General features: G+C 34.3%; 1 protein-coding gene across 4 annotated transcripts in view; it reads left to right on the forward strand.

The window, feature by feature from the left end:
- The first annotated feature begins 4,993 nt into the window (after positions 1 to 4,993).
- The window catches only part of crybg2 (crystallin beta-gamma domain containing 2), a 72,044-nt gene continuing 53,285 nt past the window's right edge, over positions 4,994 to 23,752 (forward strand). For 3 of the 4 annotated variants that reach the window (XM_087296041.2, XM_087296044.2, XM_087296042.1), the window contains exons 1-2: positions 4,994 to 5,219; positions 19,499 to 19,577. In XM_087296041.2, coding sequence (XP_087152167.1) covers positions 5,044 to 5,219; positions 19,499 to 19,577 — 255 coding nt within the window. In that variant the 5' untranslated portion in view covers positions 4,994 to 5,043. Of the gene's footprint in view, positions 5,220 to 6,657; positions 6,825 to 19,498; positions 19,578 to 23,752 lie in introns of those variants that run through there. The other variant, XM_087296043.1, reaches the window with a different exon arrangement.

Consider the following 23,752-nt stretch of genomic DNA (forward strand, 5'->3'; position numbering starts at 1 on the left):
TATTTTTTACTCCGGGCGAGGCAGTGGCGCAGTAGGTAGTGCTGTCGCCTCACAGCAAGAAGGTCACTGGTTGGAACCTTGGCTAAGTTGGCATTTCTGTGTGGAGTTTGCATGTTCTCCCTGCCTTTCCTCCGGGTGCTCCGGTTTCCCCCACAGTCCAAAGACATGCGGTACAGGTGAATTGGGTAGGCTAAATTGTCCGTAGTGTATTAGTGTGTGTGTGTGTGTGTGGATGTTTCCCAGAGATGGGTTGGGCTGGAAGGGCATCCGCTGTGTAAAAACTTGCTGGATAAGTTGGCGGTTCATTCCGCTGTGGCGACCCCTGATTAATAAAGAGACTAAGCTGACAAGAAAATGAATGGATGAATGATTTTCTCCTCCTGGTTTGCGGTGGTTTATCGCCCTCTGCTGCTCACAGACTCTCATCACACTTTACCTTTGCTTCCATAATATTCATTCAATCATTTTCTTTTCGGTGGGGTTGCCACAACAGAATGAACCGACAACTTATCCAGCATATGTTTAACGCAGCGTATGCCCTTCCAGCTGCAACCCAACACTAGGAAACATCCACACACACACACACACTCACACACACTCAAGCAGGTCGCACACCAGAAGCGACGCTCGGCGGCGCGCCGCGCAGCGCCATGTATTTTAGAATTCTAAACATAGGTTTCTATCAGGATACACACACCGGCGCCGCAAGTCGGCGGCTGTCGGCGGCGCCCGGCGACGGCTCAGGACGCAGTTCATTTTTCAGCCGCGCCACAGAGCGCCATCTGATTAGTTTCATGTTAAATATCATTCGAATGTGCGCGTCTGGTGTGCGATACTTTAATCTGTCATGTACGCGCCGTGTCGCGGCGCCGAGCGGCGCTTCTGGTGTGCGACCTGCTTCATGCTCTACGGACAATTTTACAATTCACCTACAGTGTACCACATATGTTTTGACTGTGGGGGAAACCGGAGCACCCGGAGGAAACCCACGCCAACACTGAGAGAACATGCAAACTCCACACAGAAATGCCAACTGATAAAGCCTGGGCTTGAACCAGCGACCTTCTTGATGTGAGGCAGTTGTGCTACGCTCTGCTCCACCGTATAGCCCCGCTTTTATAACAATGGGCTTTTATTATATGCAGTGTTTGTGTAAATACAGTTAAAGCAGTTACTGTAATAAAATCTCTGATCAGCTCAAATAAGTTAAGTAAGAGATTACTGTTAATTTGGTCATTTGATTACAGTTACTTATGTACATGCCTTAAATACTGTGAATATATTAAACAATTCTGTATAAATCAGTTAAGAGAAGCTGAGCAATGATGGTTTTTGTTATACAATATATTTTGCTGAATAATTATATTTTTAACTAAAGAAACTGACATTTATAATCACACGTTAAGCAAACAATTAATTAGAAATGAGAAGTAAATAATAAGTAAATGTCTAATTAGTAAAAGTGTGTGTGTGTAATGTTTGTGTGTGTGTGTTCAATTCAAAAATCAAACTATTAATCTTAATAATTGTGCTAATAATGTCACTAATAATATAATTATTAATAATATTTTTACATTGTTATTCTGATATTTTTCATAATAATTATATTTTTCAACTAAAGAAAGTAGCATTTATCAAATAGCCTCAGATGATTAAGATATTATTGTTAAGAAATTAATTACAATATGATGTCATAGCTTTAAAATTAAGCAATAATTAATTTTAAAAATGTTTAATAAAGCTAAAAGGCCATATACTTGACTCAAACGTAAAGGAAGGAGTTCAGCTTCTCTTTAGATAGTATTGAGTCCTGTATTTAACTTTCAGACTAAGTAATTAGAACAGTAAATGTAAATATTCATTCATTCATTTTCTTGTCAGCTTAGTCCCTTTATTAATCCGGGGTCGCCACAGCGGAATGAACCGCCAACTTATCCAGCAAGTTTTTACGCAGCGGAGGCCCTTTCAGCTGCAACCCATCTCTAGGAAACTAAATCTAAATACAATTTTGATAACATTATTAATTCATTATTTACTTTTTGCAGTAATGTAAACAACACTATAGCAGTGTACTAGGCCTATAATATTAAAACTGTATTTAAATTGATTACTTCCTGATTTACTGAGGCCTGTATGTGTATTTGCATGTGTTTTATTCTTTCAGCTTTATAATAAATAAATTAGGGTATTAGTGTAATTATGCTAATATGAGCCATCAGCCCCAAATTATGGTTAAAAATTTTGCATATTTTTATTAAATTTGATTTAGTAGATGATTTTTTAAAGATTTATTTACTTCCAAAATTAAAATGTCCTAATAATTTATGAATATGAGTGATTGTTCTGTATACTCTGGCTCCATCTATTGACCAAAGAGAGTACTTATATCTTTAAAACATCAATAAACAAAAATTATAAATTATATTAAATTATATTATATAATTATAATTTATATTAAAATGATAAATTATAATTATATTTATAATAAATTAAACATTAAAATAAAAACAACTGTGTCCTGTACACTGTATAACTAGCAATATATAACTCCCAAATTTCTGTAAAATGATTGTAAAAACAATAAAATAACTTTAAAAATATTACTAAGATGGAGTATAATATTCATTGTAATGCGACAGTGTGGCGACATAAAACCTGAAGAGTCAAGCTTGTGTTTTGGTAGGCTAATGTAAGAGATCAGTTATCACTAAAATAAATAAAACATAGTTTTCTATAATCCACACTATCCTCTGTTCTGTGTGTTTAAAGGCGTCTGTGTTCAGACCGGATTAATATGCCAGCATTGGTTATTTTAGACATTTTTCTAAAATAAATAAATTATTATTAACTTAATAATTATAATTATTATTATTATTATTGTTGTTATTATTATTATTATTAGTAGTAGTAGTAGTAGAAGTATAGCTATTTGTGAGATTTAAGAAAAAATACTGGAAACTAGTTTAGTTAATAAGTATATTCAAATATGGACAAACCCAACATTTTCATTTAAATAAACAATTTTTATTTTTTTATTTTTTTATTATTTTATTTATTTTAATTAAATTCATTTAATTAAATTTATGTAATTTTCGAAACAGCAATCTTCTTGTTGTGAGGTGACATCGCTAACCACTGCGCCATCCTAATTTAATTTTATTTTCGTGTGCGTGTGCGTGTGCGTGTGCGTGCGCGTGCGCGTGCGTGTGCGTGTGTGTAGCCCATTCTTTTCAGGTGGTCTGTAAATAAACAAAAAAAAATCCTCCAGGCCGTTTATATCAATTTCACTTTATAGTGTGTTCTTTCTGTGTATTTGAACAGGTGTAATAAGATGATGAATCATATTCTCTCATATTCAGGCTGTGCAGTAAATTAGACGTTTTTCCCTCGGGGGAAATTATTTATTTACTTTGTTAACAAACAAGCTTCTCTGTCCTTTATAACATGATCAGTCGACCTGCAAAATAAAATAAAAGAAGTCCACATTAAAAAATACTATAGTAAATACTAGTGTTGAAACATACTATAGTAAAGTACTTTTCATCAATTAATTAAGCAATTTAATCAATAATCTCTATTATTTCTGTATTGATTAAAAATACTATAGTATTTAATATAAATTACTTCAATATTTTTCATGTATGTTTTGTAACTAAATGTATACCAATAAGTTTGATCTCACTTTGATTTGATCTGTTGTGGTGATTCTACAGTTGCTATGGTAACACAAAAACTATAGTAATTTACCTGTTGTGGTGATTCTACAGCTGCTACGGTAACACAAAGACTATAGTAATTTACCTGTTTTATCTGTGATAGTGATTCTACAGTTGCTATGGCAACTATAGTAATTGATCTGTTGTGGTGAATCTACTGTGCAGATGCTATGGTAACATAAGAGCTACAGTAATTGATCTGTTGAGGTGATTCTACAGTTGCTATGGTGACACAAGGATAGTAATTTATCTGTGATAGTGATTCTACAGTTGCTATGGTAATACAGCAACTATAGTAATTGATCTGTTGTGGTGAATCTACTGTGCAGATGCTATGGTAACACAAGAGCTACAGTAATTGATCTGTTGAGGTGATTCCACAGTTGCTATGGCGACACAATGACTATAGTAATTTATCTGTGGTAGGGACAGTTGCTATGGTAGCACAACAACTATAGTAATTGATCTGTCGTGGTGAATCTACAGTGCAGTTGCTATGGTAACACAAGAGCTACAGTAATTGATCTGTTGATGTGATTCAACAGTTGCTATGGTAACACAAGAGCTACAGTAACTGATCTGTTGAGGTGATTCTACAGTTGCTATGGTGACACAAGTACTGTAGTAATTTATCTGCGGTATTGATTCTACAGTTGCTATGCTAAAACAACAACTATAGTAATTGATCTGTTGTGGTGATTCTACTGTTGCTATGGAAACAAAACAACGATAGTAATTGATCTGTGGTGGTGATTACAGTTGTTCTGGTAACACAAGAACTACACTAAAATAAACAAATGACTTCAATCATAGTGTATATTATACTACAAGACACCACAGGTTAATGTAGTAAAAACCACAGTATGCTACAGTATTTATTGCAGTTGATCAGTTCACTATAGTTAATTTTACAGTAGCCTATGCTGTGGCACAAATTAACAAAGAGTTGTAAACACTATAGTAGAATGCACATTACTAAGGTATATGGCTAAAAAACACTGTAAATTACTATAGTATTTCTTCATGTGGGTAAATCTCACAAAGAGTTGTGAATACACTGTAGAATACACTTTACTGTATGATTAAAAACACTATCCATTTTACATTACTTATCCGTATTTTGAATATCTGTTAAGTAAACATGTCTTCAGAAATGTTTTCCATGCCACTACAACAGAGGTGGAGTTACAGAGAGAGCTGCCTACCTAGTGCACACCTATGCAAACCCTACAGTAGGTGTCTCCCTAGTTAAAGAGGGCCGGTTTGAGCATCTGTTCATTTGCAGCGCAGCTCTCGGTCTCTCTGCATTCATACCTTCAGTCTGGAGATGGAGAAGAAAAGCAGCTCCAGCAGGAGGACTCTGAAGAGCTTGTTTTCTCGGAGTGAAGTGAATCTGTCGGAGCACGAGCCCAAGACTGACAGCAATGGAGGATCTTTTAGACTCTTCAAGTGGAAGAAGAAGAAGAAAAGCGAGAGCTCAGAGGACAATCCAAACACTGACAGGTAATTCACATTCATTCATTCATATGGAGAGAGACTGATGTGTGTTTAACCTCACAGCATGCACAAACACGCCTCCCATGTAAATAAATACTATAGTAGCCTGTATAAAGATATCCGCTAATTATCCGTTTTCAGTGTGATTCATGTTCTTTCTCATTTATTTATGCTTTTGAAATGCATTATGGGATCCTGATCTGTCCTCCAAAAGCTTTTGATGTTGAAAAGTTTGACTTTTATTGATATTTTTAATAGCTAGAAGTGATATTGTGTTTGTGTTTATGTTGTATATTACACTACAAAAACCTTAAATTAGCAGTTTTTCATATTTTGAGCTCGATGTTTTTATTTTTTTTTTCATCTATTTCTGCTTTTGACTTGCATTATGGGATCTTGATCTTTTTTATTAAACCTTAAAGTTTGAAAGAGAGACTTTTATTAAAATTTATAATAGTTTTAAGTGCTATATATATATATATATATATATATATATATATATATATATATATATATATATATATATATATATATATATATATATATATATATATAGTCTGGATTGGGTCAATTTAAACGGCACTTTCACACCCAGTGTTTGTTTTTGTCCATATTTGACTCAGCATTTGAGTTACATCAGTATTTAAATGTATTTTAAAAGGTTTTTCTTTCATATATGATTGATTTATAAATCATGCTGATGTCAAACTTGGGGAGAAATGCTTACTGATATGGACACGCAATAAAAATGCTGGGTTTTCATAACTCAGTGTGGATTCACATTTGGACATATTCCACCATTGGGGTTAGAAAGTGTCATTTAAATGTAGCTGAAAACATTGACCTAATGTTGGGTTGAATGAACTCACAGGCATAAAACCACCTTGTGTTTTTAAAATCCTTTAATTACACAAAGCATGAAACAAATTTAGCCTAATTCAGTAATTAATATTTGATTTTAAAAAGTAAAGAAAGTGTTTTTGACATGAGACTAAATAATAAAAAATAACAATACTAATATACTAATAATAATATCCAATTTATTTGTAATGTGCATTTCTTAAACCCAAAGCAAACATATTAAACACATAAAATACCAACAAAAAAGTCACAAAATAAATACTGTAATTCATTCTATTATATAATGTTGTTGTTTTTGTATTGCATTTATAAAGTAGGCTACAGTTTGTGTCTGTCATCTAAATATTTAAAAAGAGTGACAGATTATCGAATTTAGTGTCCTTTTCTCTTATATGAAATTATTTAATTTAATATAACAAACAATATTTTACTATATTGTATTTAGAATAGTTATATAAAATAAACAAATAGTTTGTATAGTTTAAAAAAATGTATTAGTGATTTAAAAAGTCGGATTGTCATTGTGTTTGAACGCACGGAAGAATCGAAAGCAAACAAAAAACGCGGAACGGAGATTTGCGGATTAGTTACAGAGCGCTATGAGCTATGAGCGAGGGAGAAGCGCAAATCCAGAGATCCGGGCCGGCTTTTAGTTCTCTGCTCGTTTCTTGATTAGCGACTAGTGTTTGTACTTGTTTTCAATGACAGAGTAGAAATATACACAATTATCGCCAAGATTTTGACGGAAATGTAAGTCTGTTATTTTCTTATTTATACATCTGCTGTTTCTAACCAATATAGAGTTTGTGTTTCTGTACTCAGTAATCGCGGTGTGTGTGGTACTGTAGTGACTCCTGAGGCCTGCTCCTGATATAACGGAAAGACTAACGTATGCTCCTTTGTTAACTGCTAAATTCAAATGACCGATTCGGTGAGATTCTGTTGGTACCATTTCCTATATTTGTTATAATAACAAATATAAATTTACAGGTAAACTGGACTGTAACACTTTTAAAGCATTTTAGCCTACCACGGTTTATCAGCAATATTCTGTCAAGTTTTTATCCACGATTTAAAAATGTTTACTTTCACGATTTAAATGAATTTTAACTATTTTAGTTAAGTTTAGTTCTAATAGGCCAAGTTTAACAACTTCTAAAAATCTTTCAGAGATATTTATTTTTAAGATAACACATTTACAAACTTTTGTGATGAAAATTGGGATTGAGTGAGTTATTAAGCTCTAAACAATATTTTTATATTGTGACTAACGTATATAATTAAATAAATTTTTTAGAATAAAACATCTAATCTGCAGAATGGCTATTGAGATGAATGAAGCTTAATTTAAGCTCATTATTGCTCCAAAAACATTTTATATTTAAGAAAATTGACAAATATATCTGACAAAACAACATAACCCTCCTAGAGCTTTAGTGGCCATATGCTTGGACTGCACATTTGAGCTCTTAATTGACTTTTTAAAATACTTTGAATGTTTTAAATTGTGACATACAGTGCATCCTACTGTTTTGCAGCATATAAAGTGTCCCAAACATTATTTTTCACTGTCCAAAATGGGCAAAAAAATGTTTTTACTCTCTGATAGTCAAAACATGTTCAAAAAATGTGTATGTTATATATGCATTAAAAACAGTCAGGAAAAAGTGTTTTATGTAAATCCGGACAACAAGTCCACATATATTGACATCCTTTTTTTTCTAAAAGTACATCATATCAAAAGATGATACTTAGGTTTTATTCTAATTAGGTTCCAATACGCCCAAATAGCAAAGTGACATTAAAATGCATGTAAAAAACACCTTGGGCCTTAAGAGGTTAATGTTCTGAACTACTAAATTGAGTTATTTTCAGACACAATTAATTAATTTTTCTTACATAAACATTACAAAAAGTGATCAGTATTTGATGCTTTTGGGGTTTATCAATTAGCGTGATGTTTATTAACAAAATTCAGTCCAAATTATACACAGTAAAATCTATAATAAAATGTTTTAATAAATATGTGCAAATTCTGAAAAACAAATGATGCATCATTTAAGGACCTTAAAGCATTTGCTAGTTTCTGTTCTATTAAAACAAAATATCTTTTAATGTAGTCAAAACATAATGCTTTCCCTCTTTACTGCATCACTTGTTTGATGCATCGTTTAAACAGTAAGTAACTGTGAATAAACGCATGAATCAGTCATAATGTAATGCTAATGTTAAGTCAAAAACATTCTTCAGACTAATGCATGAGACTTTCGGCTTTGTTTGAGTGTATTCATCATCTTAACTCGTCATCTGGTGGATGTGCTCAGAAAATAAGGTCAGCATTGCTGTTTTACAATCCCTTTTAGTCATATAAGAGTAACTCATATAGTCATAAAATGACTACAGGTGCTCCAGAATTAACACAGGGTGGGAGAAAGTTGGTGATTTACAGTTTACAAATCTACAAAATTATCCAGACACATACTGTATAACAGATATTTGTTCATCTCAGTAGTCAGACTGAATGTGGGTTAAATAATCAATCACTTTAAAAGGCCTGACACTGTGTGATGAAGAGAAATGAAATGCTCACATTATATCTCAATTAAAACCCCAAACAGACAGTTTTTGTGTTTTACCATTGCAAGTCATTATTTTCAGGTCAGCTATTTTTTAATACATGATGTGTTATGCATACTTCAGTGAACCAAAGTCATGGATGCAATGGAATTACATCTCATTTATTAAGTTTATTTAACTTTTTAATGTATGAGTGGAACTCTCATTGGTATTTCAATAGACATGTTTCTCAATGACAACCTATTTAATATAAAAGGTTGAATATCAAACGGTGACAAGTTTGCAGTACAAAACTGATAAACGGGGCGACACGGTGGCTAAGTGTTCAGTACTGTCACCTCACAGCAAGAAGGTCACAGCTATTTTGTGTGGAGTTTGCATGTTCTCCCCATGTTGGTGTGGGTTTTCTACGGGTGCTCCGGTTTCCTCCACAGTACTTGCGCTATAGGGGAATTGGATTAAATAAATTGGCTGTAGTGTGTGTGGGCCAAAGGAAAATGAATGCATGAAAACTGATAAATGATCATGAAAGATTTCGCTTAGTTTCTTTCTGTTTAAATCTATGTGTGTGCATAGGCATCTGTTAAATACACAATATGAGTATTATATTAAAAATACTTTTAAGCTGGAAGTAGATACAAACGCTTACTTTAGTGTGTTTTAAACACTTTTACATTCATATGGAAAAAGTTAGGACACCTCAAAAAGTGGTGTTCACCTCAACAAACAGAGTTGTTTTAGGTCAACATCAGTTACATTTAAATTATATTTTAAACCATTTTATTTTTTCCTTGTTTGACCCAACATTGGGTTATAACAACCCAGAAACTTCTAGAGTGTAGGGTCAATTTAACCTCTTCACAAACACCACTTTTTATGCTTGTTTGTTTTCAATTAAAATAAATTAACACTTTTTGTTTGTGGATATTTTCCCCAACATTGCATTGCAATAACCCAGCATTTTAGAGTATAAACATTTAGGATGTTAGATTTTGACTTCCTTAAACTCTTAGTTATTTCTGAAAACAAGACAATATTTTTTGCTTGTCTAGAAAATGCTTCGTGATTTAAGAATATTGACAAATTTGGACAAGAAACTAGACAAAAAGCTATTTTTTGCAGTGCAACGACCGTAGAGTTTTATTTATTATGTCCTGATATGGAAAACCATGAAGTTTAATATAGGGTGTCCACACTTTTCCACATGCATGTTGTGTAATTCGCAGTTGGTGTTTGTCCACAAAAGCTTCTAAAAGCAGCCTGATGTGATGTGTGAGTGTTTCTCCAGAAGCTGACGGTTATAACAACAGACAGGATCTGGTGTTTGCTGTTCGCCATGTGTCTCCAATGCCAAACAAACCTGTACACTAAGACAAACAGAGTGTGTGTTCGCAGCAGGTCATGTGAGAGCGGAGCTTTGAAAATCCCCAAACCTGTTGCTCATGTAGACTCAGAGTTTATTAGGTTACCATCAGTGTAGTGTCTGCTGGGTCACAGGAGGAGTTTATAAAGATCTCTGAAACACTTCTGTAGATTTACAGGATCACTGACGGATTATATATACAATGATGTACATCATTACTGTCAAAACTAGAATTTTTCACAATATTAGATATTTACTGTACTATCATTGGTGATGTTGGTGCTGTTTTTTCCCCATTGACTTTCATTATAATCACATTTTCTGATTGCAAAGCCTTGCATATGTTTGTGCATTCTGGATTGTTGCTGGTTTTCCCGGTTAGGAAGAGGTGAAATGTGTCATGTTTATTATTGATCATCAGTTGGCAGCATTAACCCTTTAGATCACCCTTCAGAAGGTTTCTGGCTTTTATATACAGGGTTCATATGGTCATGGAAAACCCGGAAAAGTCCTGGAATTTTGACATGGCATTTTCCAGGCCTGGAAAAGTTTTGGAAAACAGAATAACCCACAAAGTTTTGAAAAGTGATGGCAATTAGTTGAACAAATATCTGTATACTGAATTAGAGCTGTGCCATATTGGAAAAATCTGACATTACCGTATTTAGTTTTTCTGTGATGTATATTGCAATGTGAATATAAGTTTTATCTGGATTGATTGGGGGTTGGATTTTGTAGTAGAGTGAATCTTGAATAATATATACCAAATAAATGACAAGCAGAGATACATAAAATATAGTAAAGATAAAGGTGAATTATAGTGTTCAGGTATTCACTATTCAGGTACAGAAACTGAATAATAAACACTGCATAGTCTTCATTGTATATTATTTAATCTTTATTAAAGTTACAAAACATTTCTTGTGGCAGGATGTTTTCAACTCTGAAATGTTGAAATGTCCACACAGTCACAGGCCTTAAAGGGACAGTTCACTCAAAGATTAAAATGTGCTCACTATTTACTCACACTTCACTTGTTTCAGTACTATAGGAGTTATTCAGTTATACTATTATTGTGTTCATTAAAAAAAGAGAACTCATAAATGTTTGAAACAAGTGAAGGGTGTAATGAAAATGGTAAGTCATTTTTGGGTGAACGATCTCTTTAAAAATGCATGCAGATGATACACTTTTACTCCATTATGATTAAACTCTATATTAAACTATAGTCCCAACATTGCATATATGTGATCTGACTATTGCAGATGCACACATCGCAGTATCGATGCTAAAACCATATATCAGGGGTCACCAAACTTGCTCTTGGAGGGCCGGTGACCTGCAGATTTTACCTCCAACCCTAATCAAACACACCTGAACAAGCTAATCAAGGTAGGTGTACTTGAAACACCCAGGCAGGTGTGTTGAGGCAAGTTGAAGCTAAACCCTGCAGGGACTCAAGCCCTCCAGGACCGAGATTGGTGACCCCTGCTATATATTGTGCAGCCCTAACTTGAATATAGGTTAGCTGTCTTCACTTCTTTTCTGTCCTTGGCCAAAAACTTGCTCTCACGTTGTTAGTATTGTGTAAGCATTATCAAAATCTGTTTTACATAGACATAAAACAAAATTAAACAAAATAGATTGTTGTGTGTTCTGTGAAATGCTGTAATAAATTTTAACATCGTTGTTGTTCTTATTATTTACCATGTATATGTAGACATTACATGAAACATTACGTCATGAAAATGTACTTAAGTTCCGGAAAAGTCTTGGAATTTTAGTAGTAAAAATATGTGTGAACCCTGTATATGGAGTTCAGTGGATTAGTGTGTGCAGGAATACACTTACTGTGTTAATATGTTCTGAGAGCTGAAGAGGCTTGCACCTCAGTACTGTTACGCCCCATTCACATGGGGCATCAATGCTTCACATTCACTTTGAATGGATGAAGTCAGGCGTTGCCGAACTGCATTGTGGATCCGTCAGCGCCGCTTCATTTTCATGATCATTTTGGGTGAACTGTCTCTTTAAATTTAATACGTGTATCAGGTTATCATTTTTGAGTTTATAAAACGAATACAATTAGTAGCAGAAACTGCTAAACTCAAACTAAATCTGGTGCCTTACGCCCCATTCACACGGGGCATCAGCGTCAATGCTTCACATTCACTTTGAATTGATGACGTCAGGCCTTGCCGAACTGCATTGTGGATCCATCAGCTCTGATTCAGAGGTGTTGCTCCCTACTGAAGTTGGGACTAGCTCAACTTTTTGACTGCCGACGGAAGCGTCAGCCAATCAGATCGCTGTATGCAAATACACTAGCTAGACAGTGGCCTATTGCTGACTGAATGTCATTGGCTGACGCTGCTATGACGATTGCGTTAGCCCCAACTTCAGACACGCCTTCAGTCAAGCGTTGATGCTGAAGCCCTGTGTGAATGGGGCATTAGACTCTACCAAAAACCATCAGACGTGTTTTACTTTATTTCTGTTCAATCATATTCCTCTATGCTCTATATTTCATGCAGATGCACTCAGATGCAATTTTTAATACAGTTAGAAGTCAGCTAGTGATGTTATATTCATATTGCAGCCAAACAAAACCTCACAATGTCACTTTATTTCCAATATCACGCAGCCAAGTTAACAGGCAGCCAGTGTAAAGAAGATAAAATCAGGGTGATACGATCGTATGGTCTTAACCTGGTAAGAACTGAAGTTTATTAATAGAGAATGCATTACAACCAGCGAAGAGAGCATTACACAAATCCAGACTAGATATTTTTTCATAAGTGAATCTTGTGAACTAATTTGCATGCAGCATTCCAGCAGATGATATGTTAGCTAAAGGAACAGGCCGCACCGCATGCTTACAGTCTTCATCACACTGAAACTCCGGTGTTGGCTTGTAGCCTCCAGACAGACGCCTGTGCATGAACCTACAGTAGAAACAAGAGTGAAAGTTTGCTTTACAATTTATGCAGCGTGACATCAAAACAGTAAAGGCGAGTAACCTGTAGAAATATAATCTTCCAGCTTAATGGTCATTAATTCAGTTGTTATTGTCAGGCTCAATTTTAAATGTGCATGTTTGTGCATCTTCAGACCAGCATATTTTCAGTCAGTGTGGTGTGCCCGGGGGTTTAAGGTTGGCTTTGGAATGCAGAGCCAAATATTTAGCAAAAAGACCCTGCAATCTTTAGTCCTCCAACAACAGACAACTCCCTTCTGATTGTAGCAGAAGCTCCGGGATTATCACTGCGTGTACATGCATGCTCAATTAAACACTCTGATGCTGTTGAATCAGTGTCTGCATGCATGCGCTTATACTGATTTTAGTAAACAACATGGTAATGTCTGATATCAAATCAATTTACTTGCTTATGTAAGGAATAATTGATGATGGAGCATTTAATTATTTGAAAATCAAATTAATGCACCTTTGGTGTGCTTTAGGTCATTTCAATATGATAATATACTCTCACCGGCCACTTTATTAGGTACACCTGTCCAATTACTTAATGCAAATGTCTAATCAGCCAATCACATGGTAGCAGCTCACTGCATTTAGGCATGTAGACATGGTCAAGAGGATCTGCTGCAGTTCAAAGCGAGCATCAGAATGTGGAAGAAAGGGGATTTAAGTAACTCTGAATGTGGCATGGTTGTTGCTGCCAGACGGGCTGCTCTGAGTATTTCAGAAACTGCTGATCTACTGGGATTTTCATGCACAACCATCTCTAGGGTTTACAGAGAATGCTCCGACAAAGAGGAAATCTCCTGTGAGCGGCAGTTCTGTGGGCGCAAATGCCTTGTTGATGAGGCCAGAGGTCAGAGGAGAATGGCCAGACTGGTTCCAGCTGATAGAAAGGCAACAGTAACTCAAATAAGCACTCGTTACAACCGAGCTCTGCAGAAGAGCATCTCTGAACACACAACACGTCCAACCTTGAGGCGGATGGGCTACAGCAGCAGAAGAGCACACCGGGTGCCGCTCCTGTCAGCTAAGAACAGGAAACTGAGGCTACAATTCACACAGACTCACCAAAACTGGACAATAGAAGATTGGAGAAACGTTGCTGCTCTGATGAGTCTCCATTTCTGCTGACACATTCGGATGCCCGGCTCACAATTTGGCCTCAACAACATGAAAGCATGGATCATCCTGCCTTGTATCAGCGGTTCAGGCTGGTGGTGGTGGTGTAATGGTGTGGGGGAGATTTTCTTTGGGTCCATTAGTACCAATTGAGCATCAACGCCACAGCCTACCTGAGTATTGCTGCTGACCATGTCCATCCCTTTATGAGCACAGTGTCTCCATCTTCTGATGGCTACTTCCAGCAGGATAACGCAGCATGTCATAAAGCTCAATCATCTCAGACTGGTTTCTTGAACATGACGATGAGTTCACTGTACTCAAATGGCCTCCACAGTCACCAGAGCTCAATCCAATAGAGCAGCTTTGGGATGTAGTGAAAAGGGAGATTGGCATCATGGATGTGCAGCCGACAAATCTGCAGCAACTGTGTGATGCTATCATGACAATATGGAGCAAAATCTCTGAGGAATATTTCCAGTAGCTTGTTGAATCTACACCATGAAGGATTAAGGCAGTTCTGAAGGCAAAAGGGGTCCAACTCGGTGTAAGGTGTACCTAATAAAGTGGCCAGTGAGTATATTGAATGGACAAAATTTTACGCCAATGCAGTTCTCTACAAAATCATTCTAATCAATCTAAAATTATTAATTATTTCCAAATAAAGCTATTAAAATCATCACAATGTCCTAGTTGTGCTGTAAAATACATTTTTTATGGTCATTCATTTTCATCATTTATATAAGCACAATATTAAATGCCGTTATGAAGATGAAGAGAGAAAATTGTTTATCAGCATTGTGATGCTGTGATCACACCAGACGCGAAACGCGCGGATAAATCTCGCTATTCGCGCATAAATAGCCGAGTGAACATTTGAGTTTACTCGCTTCATTCGCGCGTCAAAAAAAAAAGCAAGCTCCTGATTGGTTAACGCACCACGTCATTCGCGCCGCACCATTCGCGCGCATCGCGCCACAGGATGTCTATTCGCGCGTCTGCATTGACTTAACATGTAAATCACTTGCACTTGATGTGCGTTCCACGTCTGGTGTGAACGCAGCATGAGAAAGTTGCAATCTTGAAAGTACAACTTTTACTATTTACATTTTGCATAAAAAATGTGTTCTCTGTGTATATTTGTCATGTGTATTTATAAATGCACAAATACATGTATATGAATACATAAACATTTAGATTCAAGTCAGGACTTTGGCCAGGCCACTCTGAATCCTTTATTTTGTTTCTCCTTGATATTAAAATTTGTGTGATAATCTAACACATTAAAATGTGACAAATCAGTGATTTATCAGTTTTTTTTAATCAATAATTCTGTTTTTTTTTCTAAGATGTTTTTTAACCGCAAATGTATTAATCAAAATAGTGCTGCTAAATCATTAATCATCAAAAATCACATACAAATAAAAGTTTGTTTAAATAATTTTGTGTGTACATATTTGTTATTTGTATATATAAATACACACACATACAAGTAAGTTATTACATGTGTATTGAAAATATTTAAACTCGGGTCATTCCCAGAGATGGGTTGCGACTGAAAGGGCATCCGCTGTGTAAAAACTTGCTGAATAAATTGGCAGTTCATTCCGCTGTGATGATCCCGGATTAATAAAGGGACTAAGCCGACAAGAAAATGAATGAATTCAGGTCAGGGCTTTGAGTAGGCCACTCCGAAGTCTTCATTTATTTATTTTTTTATATATTTAAATTTGTTTTGATGATTTGAAACATTAAAGTGGGACAAACATGAAAAAAAAATCGCTTAACTCTTTATTATAAAATCATCAATATAAATATCATTAACCCAAGATACTGCTGCATCTCTGGTTTCAGCTGTCTACTCAACATTTATTTAATTTCATTTTTTTTTTTTTTTCGGACTCTCTTGCGTGGCTTGCAGATTAGGTTCAGTTTATTAGTCAGTGGTGTAATTCAAGAAACACTTGCTCTTTTATATGAATGACAGAAATGCGTGATTCACTTTCAAACTATTCATCTGTTTCCTTCATGAGAGGCATTTTTTTGCAAATAACCGCTCCACCCAAACATTACTTGTGGATTGCAGAATCAAAGCTGAGTTATGAATTGTGTCTTTATTCGTAAGCAGGTGTGAAGCTGCACATGCATTTAAAATCCATTGTGTTGATTAAGTAGGTGAGCCTGATGAGGCATTGATGCTTTAATGACTGAATGACCGTCTTTATGCTGAGTTTATTTAAGACAATTGTGGAACTCGACTGCTCTACATTTAGTTACACTGCAAAAAATGATTTTCTTTCTTACATGTTTTGTTTTGTTTCTAGTCTAAATATCTAAAATTTCTTATATCAAGAAGCATTTTCTAGACAAGCAAAACATATTGTCTTGTTTTGAGAAATAATATGCCAATATTAAGTGAGTTTTCTCTTAAAACAAGCAAAATAATCTGCCAATAGGGTAAGCAAACTAATCTTGTTTTTTCCTTTGACGTAAGATTATTTTGCCTACCCCATTGGCAGATTATTTTGCCTCAGCCAAAGTTTGTCATTATATTATTATTATATTATTTTTACCTAAAAGGCCCACAGTGGCTTCTCCTGCTGCACCAAACTACATTTTCCTTCTTCATATATTTTCTCCAGTTTAGCAGTAATAGATGGTTTTATTTGTTTCTCCTTCTACTGCATTGCTGCTTTATTCTCAAATGTTTTATGCAATATTACAGTTTTATGCATAAATTTAATTAGCATCTTTGTATGGAAACATAGGTATTGACTTCCTTTGTATTTTTAGTTCCTCCTATGGTTGTCAGTGGCTGCTTTTTCCAGCATTCTTCAGAAGATCTGGTCGATTAGAGCATTTGCATGAGAGTGAAAAATGCAATTTTGGGTGCTTTTTCTCTTTAAGGCATACAGTTTCCACAAGATTCCTAAACAACTCGACTAATTACGTTTATCACCCCAGAAGTGCTTGTGTTAATGAGTGTGTGTGTGTGTGTGTTTGCTTCAATCTGAAAGTATGCGACAAGTTTCCGCTGTCAGTATCTTTTATGAATATGAATAACCTGTTGTGGTGTGTTGTGTTGTTGTTTAAGTGCCATTCAATAACATTCCTTTAGTCTAAATGATCTTTAAGCAGCACTGGACTCCACCTGTAGTTTAAATTTAAGTCAATTCAGTTCATTCTAAGATGTGTTATGTGTTTGAACATGTTTGCATTTTATTATGTTAAAATAAAATATATTAAATAGCTCACTGTTGCTTACAAGTTAGCAATCAGGTTCCAAAATATATATTTTTTAAATTAAATACGTAAACATGCTTGTTATGATATTAGGTATATTTTAAATTAACTGTTTTCCCACTAGTTTTATTAGTTTTAGCAACTCAAAAATGATATGATTTAACAAAAATGTTAAATTTAAAGAGAGAGTTCACCCAAAAATCACAATTAATTTTTTCTTCTGTTATTACTGAAGAATGCTGAAAAACAGCCATTGACTTCCATATGGTATTTGTAGTTACTACTGATGTAAATAGTTACAAGTTTCCAACATTCTTTGAAATATCTTCTTTTGTGTTCAACAGAAGAAAGAAACTCATAAAGGTTTAGAAGCACTTATGTGAGTAAATGAACAGGACATTTTTACCTTTGGGTGAGCTGCTTGATAAATGTAAAGGGGCAGTTCACGCAAAAATGTAAATTACGTTGTCATGTTTTCTTGTTGAATACAAGTCAATATATTCTGAAGAATGCTGGAAGAAAACACCCATTGACTTGCATAGTATTTTTAATTTCTACTATTGATGTCAATAGTTACAGGTTCCTAACATTCTTCTAATTATCTTATTTTGTGTTCAACAGAATAAAAAAGTCATAAACGTTTATAAACACTTGAGTAAATACACAGTGAATTTTCATTTTTGGGGTAAAATGTTCCTTTAAGGCACCAGGTTTTGAGTTAAACAGTTTCTGCTTCTATCTTCTGCTTTTATTAGTTTTGGCAACTCAAAAATGATAACGTGATATACTTGATTTAAAAAGGCAATTCATCCAAAAATACTAATTATGTCAATTTTTATTTATTTTATTTATTTATTTATTTATTCTTGTGTTGATATACATTACTGAACAATTCTGGTAAGAACAGTCACAGACTTCTATAGTATTTTTAGATTCTACTATTAATGTCAATGGATGCTTTTTCCCAACATTTCTCAGAATATCTTCTTTTGTGTTCAACATAAAAAAGAAACTCATAGAAGTTTACAACCACTTGAGTGCGAGTTAATGAACAGTAAATTTTCATTTTTGGGTGCGCTGAGTTAAACAGTTCACACTGAGTTTGAGTTAAATACAATAACCTGATATATTTATTACATTTAAAGGTGCAGTCTAGCCGAAATGTAAATACTGTTACAGTTTTTCTTATTAATATTCTGAAGAATGCTGGAAGAAAACAGCCATTGACTTCCATGGTATTTTAGCTCCTACTATTGATGTCAATAGTAACAGGTATCTAACATTCTTCAAAATATCTTCTTTTGTGTTTAACAGAAGAAGCTCATAAAGGTATACAGGCATTTGAGTGTGAGAAAATAGAATGTAAATTTGCATTTCTGGGTGAGCTGCCCCTCTGAGGCACCAGATTGAGTTAAACAGTTTTTGCTTCTAATTTTAGTGGCTTTATGAGCTCAAAAATGATAAGCTGATATATTTGTTAAATTTATAGAGACAGTTCTCCTAAATTTGTAAATTCTGTCAGAGAGAGAGAGATATTATAGACACAATATTGACTTCTATAGTTTTTAGTACTATAAAGGTCAGTGGATGTTTTGTTAACATTCTTCAAATTGTCTTCTTTTGTGTTTAACAGAATAAAGAAACTCATAAAAGTTTACAAGCGATTGAGTGTAAGTCGATAGTAATTTTTCATTTTTGGTTTCTGCCACTAATTTTATTAGTTTTATTAACTCAAAAACTATAACGTGATATACTTGTTACATTTAAAGAGACAGTTCGCCCAAAACTTTCCCAGAGATGGGTTGCAGCTGGAAGGACATCCGCTGCGTAAAAAGTAAATAAACAGAAAATGTTCATTTTTGTGTGAGCTGTCTCTTTAAGGCACACAGAGTGTTTGTGTGAGTGTGTGTGTGTGTGTTTCAGGCGGAAAGTATGCTGTCAGTGTATCTTTTATGAATATGAATAACCTGTTGTAGGAGTATCATATAATTCTGCACATTCCTGTCATCTTTCTCTGACTGACAGCAGCGTTGGCGTCGCACAGTAAACTCAAGGCCACTGTTTTGTTTGCATCTATCTGCACTTTAAACTGAACGCAGATCTGTAACGGAGTGTGTGTGTGTGTGTGTTTTTCCACAGAGCTGAATCTGCTGACGGAGACATTCAGGATGGAGAAGAGCAGAATAAACACAAGACGGCTCTGTTCGGCAGGTCAAAGGTCAGAGAGATGCACACCTGTACCTGTGTGGGAGTGTGCCGTATTTATTCTCTTATTATTTAATGGTATTTAGCAAGAACAAATACATAGGAGGGATGCACAATATGTCACTTATGCATCGATATTGCAATATGCACATCTACAAATTAATACATCACAGAACAGGAGCCACTTTTAAAAACACTTAAACTTAGATTTAAAAAAGTGTGTTGTTTTTTTATTAAGGGTCTTAAGGCGTTAATGGTCTTTTAATTAAGGGTCTTTTATTAAGGGTTTGCGTGTTTTATTAAGGGTCTGAGACTGTATGAGCATTTCAAGTCAGTTTAAAGCATAAGATATACAGATATGAGACATTAGATATTATACTTCTAACTTTTAAGAGAGCACAAATATTGAGGACCTGGAGTGCCATTTAGAAATAAAAGGAAACATATGTAATGATTTATTTAATAAGTGAAGCCTTACAATAAATATAAATAAATCACAATTTAAATGGACAAGTGAATAGACATATTTAAATGTGTTTTGTTAAACTGTGTTTTTAAATATCATATAATAAAGCAATAAAACAATACATTTGAATATATTTTTAAATGTATAAATAAATACACAAATGTATAACTACTTTTTTAATTAATGTTTTTAAACACTGATTTATCAAAGAGTAAAAAAGTATATTAATAAATAATTTTAAATGCACATTTTAGTGTTTAGTGCATTTAAAAAAATAATAATTTAAAGCCTTCTTTACAGTCCAAAATATGATTTGTTATATACATCTGAGAGATCCTGCAAGTAAACATCTGAACTTATGCAGCTACACCATGCAGTATATATTTAAGTCTAAATATGCATGTGTTTCTGAGCAATTGCACAGCTAATAGGGAGTCATATATGTGTAAAGTGTAATCATAAAAATGTATGCATCTTTCTATTTAACTATGCATTTTGTTAGTGTGACTCTGTTTCCCCCTGCTGGTAGACATTAGTTACTTCACCATGCTTAATTTCTACTTAAAGGGATAGTTCTTTTAGGAATGAAAATGTACTCCCTTAATTAAATTAAGTACATTTTATTTACTCTCCCTCAAGTGGTTTTAAATCAGGGGTGTGAAACTCCTGGAGGGCCGCAGCCCAGCACAGTTTAGTTCCAAACCTGCTTCAACATGCTTATTTCAAACAAGCCTGAAAGACTCAATTAGTTTGATCAGGTGTGTTGAATTAGGGTTAAAGCTAAACTGTGCAGAGCTGTGGCCCTCTAGAAACTGAGTTTGACTCTGGTGTTTTAAACCTTTAAGAGTTGAACACAAAAGAAGATATTTTGAAGAAAGCTGAAAAGTGGTAACCATTGACTTGAATAGTAGGAGGAACAAATGAAAGTCAATGGTTACCGGTTTTCAACATTCTTCAAAGGATCTTTTTTAGTGTTTAAGAGAATAAAGAAACATATAAATGTTTGAAACAAGTGAAGTCTGAGTAAGTTATGACAATTATTATTTTTGGATGAACTATCCCTTTAATTTCTACTTGAACAAATGTAAAAAAAAAAAAATATATATATATATATATATATATATATATATATATATATATATATATATATATATATATATATATATATGTGTGTGTGTGTGTGTGTGTGTGTGTGTGTGTGTGCGTGTGTGTGTGTAAATTTAAAAATGCTAATTAGCAGGTGGTTTTTTTTTACATTTTTGAGCAAAAGGTAATTACTTTTTTACTATAATATATAGTTTTTATGTTTATAAATCAATAATCATTTGCTGACATGTTATATTATGTATTTAAAGGTCATAGTTTGTCTCCAAAATGCTGTTTAATTGTCATCAGGAATGTTTATTTTGTCTATATTTTTAAGACTTTACATTTTCCACTTTTGACAACAAGATTTCAAACATGATTACATTTACCATCACAACTTATTCTTTAATATACTTCAATAGTTACAGCTCTGAATAATTATTTGTTTATTTCACCCTCGAGTACTAAATGAAGATATCAAGCAGGGGGGATGAGGTCATGCTTATGTTCAAGAGTCCAGAAATTATTAACATTCTCTTTTTTGCACAAAAGACGTGCTCAGGCATGACGAAGGACACGCTTGATTAAATATAATTATGCTGCTTGACATTTCAGGAGCAAATTGGTCTGTTGGTCGCATGTAGAAACGGGATATTTACTGCTTTATGTAGAAGTGTCTTTGGTTCACCATGCTTGCATTTTGGTGCAAACTACTGCAATTACTGAATTTTATAAATGTTTGTTTTTACTGTTTAAAAATCACTCTTTTCTTTTTGAGTATATTTTAAAATGACATTTTAGGATTATTATTTCAGTCACATGATGTTTCAGAAATCATTCTAATGCTGATTTGCTGTTTCAGAAACATTTATTAATATTACTGTTTTAAAAGTAGTTCAGAAGTTTCAGAAAAACTGCATTTTAATAAAATGGAACACTTTAGTGACATTATACTGTTTTTTTTATCACTTTTAATCAATTTTAAGCATCCCTGCTAAATAAAAGTATTTATTTTTACCATAAATAATATATAAGTTTAATATAATAATAATAATAATAATGCCCTATTTAATTCAGATAATTGTTGTTCTTTGAATCTTTCTAATCAATATTATATAAATTAATTAGTTAATACTGTACGTAAATATGTAATAATAAACATTGCTAGAATAGTGCAAGAAAAGTGAACTCATAAACAGTCCCTAATATATCAGCAGATGGCGCTCTTCTTGTTTATGATTTAGTATTTACAGTAGATTGTCTATCATTTTGCAGAGCAGATATAAAATAGTACATGCATGTTTTACATTGTTAATTTTTTTTAGGTAGAATCTATAAACTAAGGCTGCGTCTCAATCAGCTCGAGAGGGGTCTGGCTACATCCTAAACTGAGCTGCATCTAATGCTTTTTAATGTGCTCACCTAACCCCACCCCTCACAGTGACATCACTAGCTCCATTGAGTGCATTGTGTCTGACATTGCATCTCTGAGCGATGCAATCTCAGCTTAAATCATAAAGACTGCATCCAGATACTATTGATCAGCTCTCTAGATGCACTAGTAAGCAAACCTAACTAGCACTTTTTGAGTTTGGTTCACTACACATTAAAACACACTTGATTGTGACATGAGAACGTTCATATTGAACATCAGCAAAACTGCAATTTCTAAACAGCAGCAGAACTAATCATTTCCATGTTAGTTTTACTAAAAGTACTACATAGCTACATAATTAGATTGTTTGATATAAAAGCAGCATTTTGACCCTTAAATAATTATTAATGTTTGCTAGAATTTTCCTAACCTGTCTAGCTCTGCTTGTGCATCTTAAAATAAGTAATGGACTCTTTAGAAAACGTCTCTCGTTTATCATTTTGTTTGATGATTTGGGTCGTGTGATTTCTATTTCACACTTCTGAACTTCCATTAAGGGTGCATATAGTGGTAAGTGTTTCACAGTGCATTGTGGGACTTTTCAGTGCACTTTTTAGTGCACTTGAAGATCTTTTGATTTTGAGAAAGTGCTAATCAGTGCACTAACTAGCAAACAAGGGCGCTGATTGAGACGCACCATAGTTGTGTAGCATTTGTTCACGCAGGCTTTTGTTTGTAATTAGTTTGAGTCTGTCCAGCAGGTGGCGCACATGTTCAGTGTTTCTGGTTGATTTTGAAGTCATAATATTCATTAACACTGTACGTGTGTGTGTGTCTATGTGTGTGTGTGTGCGTGTGTGTGTGTGTGTGTGTGTGTGTGTGTGTGTGTGTGTGTGTGTGTGTGTGTTTGGTTTCACCCAGTGCCTTCTGATTTATGATAGGAGTTAAGCATGTACAACTGAAACAGCAGATAGCTTTTATTAGTGATGTGGAAAGCTCATTAGTGTAATTCCAGCAGGTCAAACATTATTAATAAACACTGACAGACATGCTTCATGGATAATTAATGAGGGATTTTCAGGATTGTTTTTAGATGACTGTCATCAAAGATGCGGGTATGTTCTGCATTCATGTATGTAATTATTGATGAAATGACACAGTGTTGCGCATTTCAAAATATTAGTGTAGTTTTATGACCTGATGGCCAGCAGATATGGAGATTTCTGCGTGTAAAAGTCCTCCACCCTGGATGACAGATGAG

This window comes from Danio rerio, chromosome 19 (genome assembly GCF_052040795.2).
Source record: "Danio rerio strain M-AB ecotype USA chromosome 19, GRCz13ab, whole genome shotgun sequence".
NCBI lineage: Eukaryota > Metazoa > Chordata > Actinopteri > Cypriniformes > Danionidae > Danio > Danio rerio.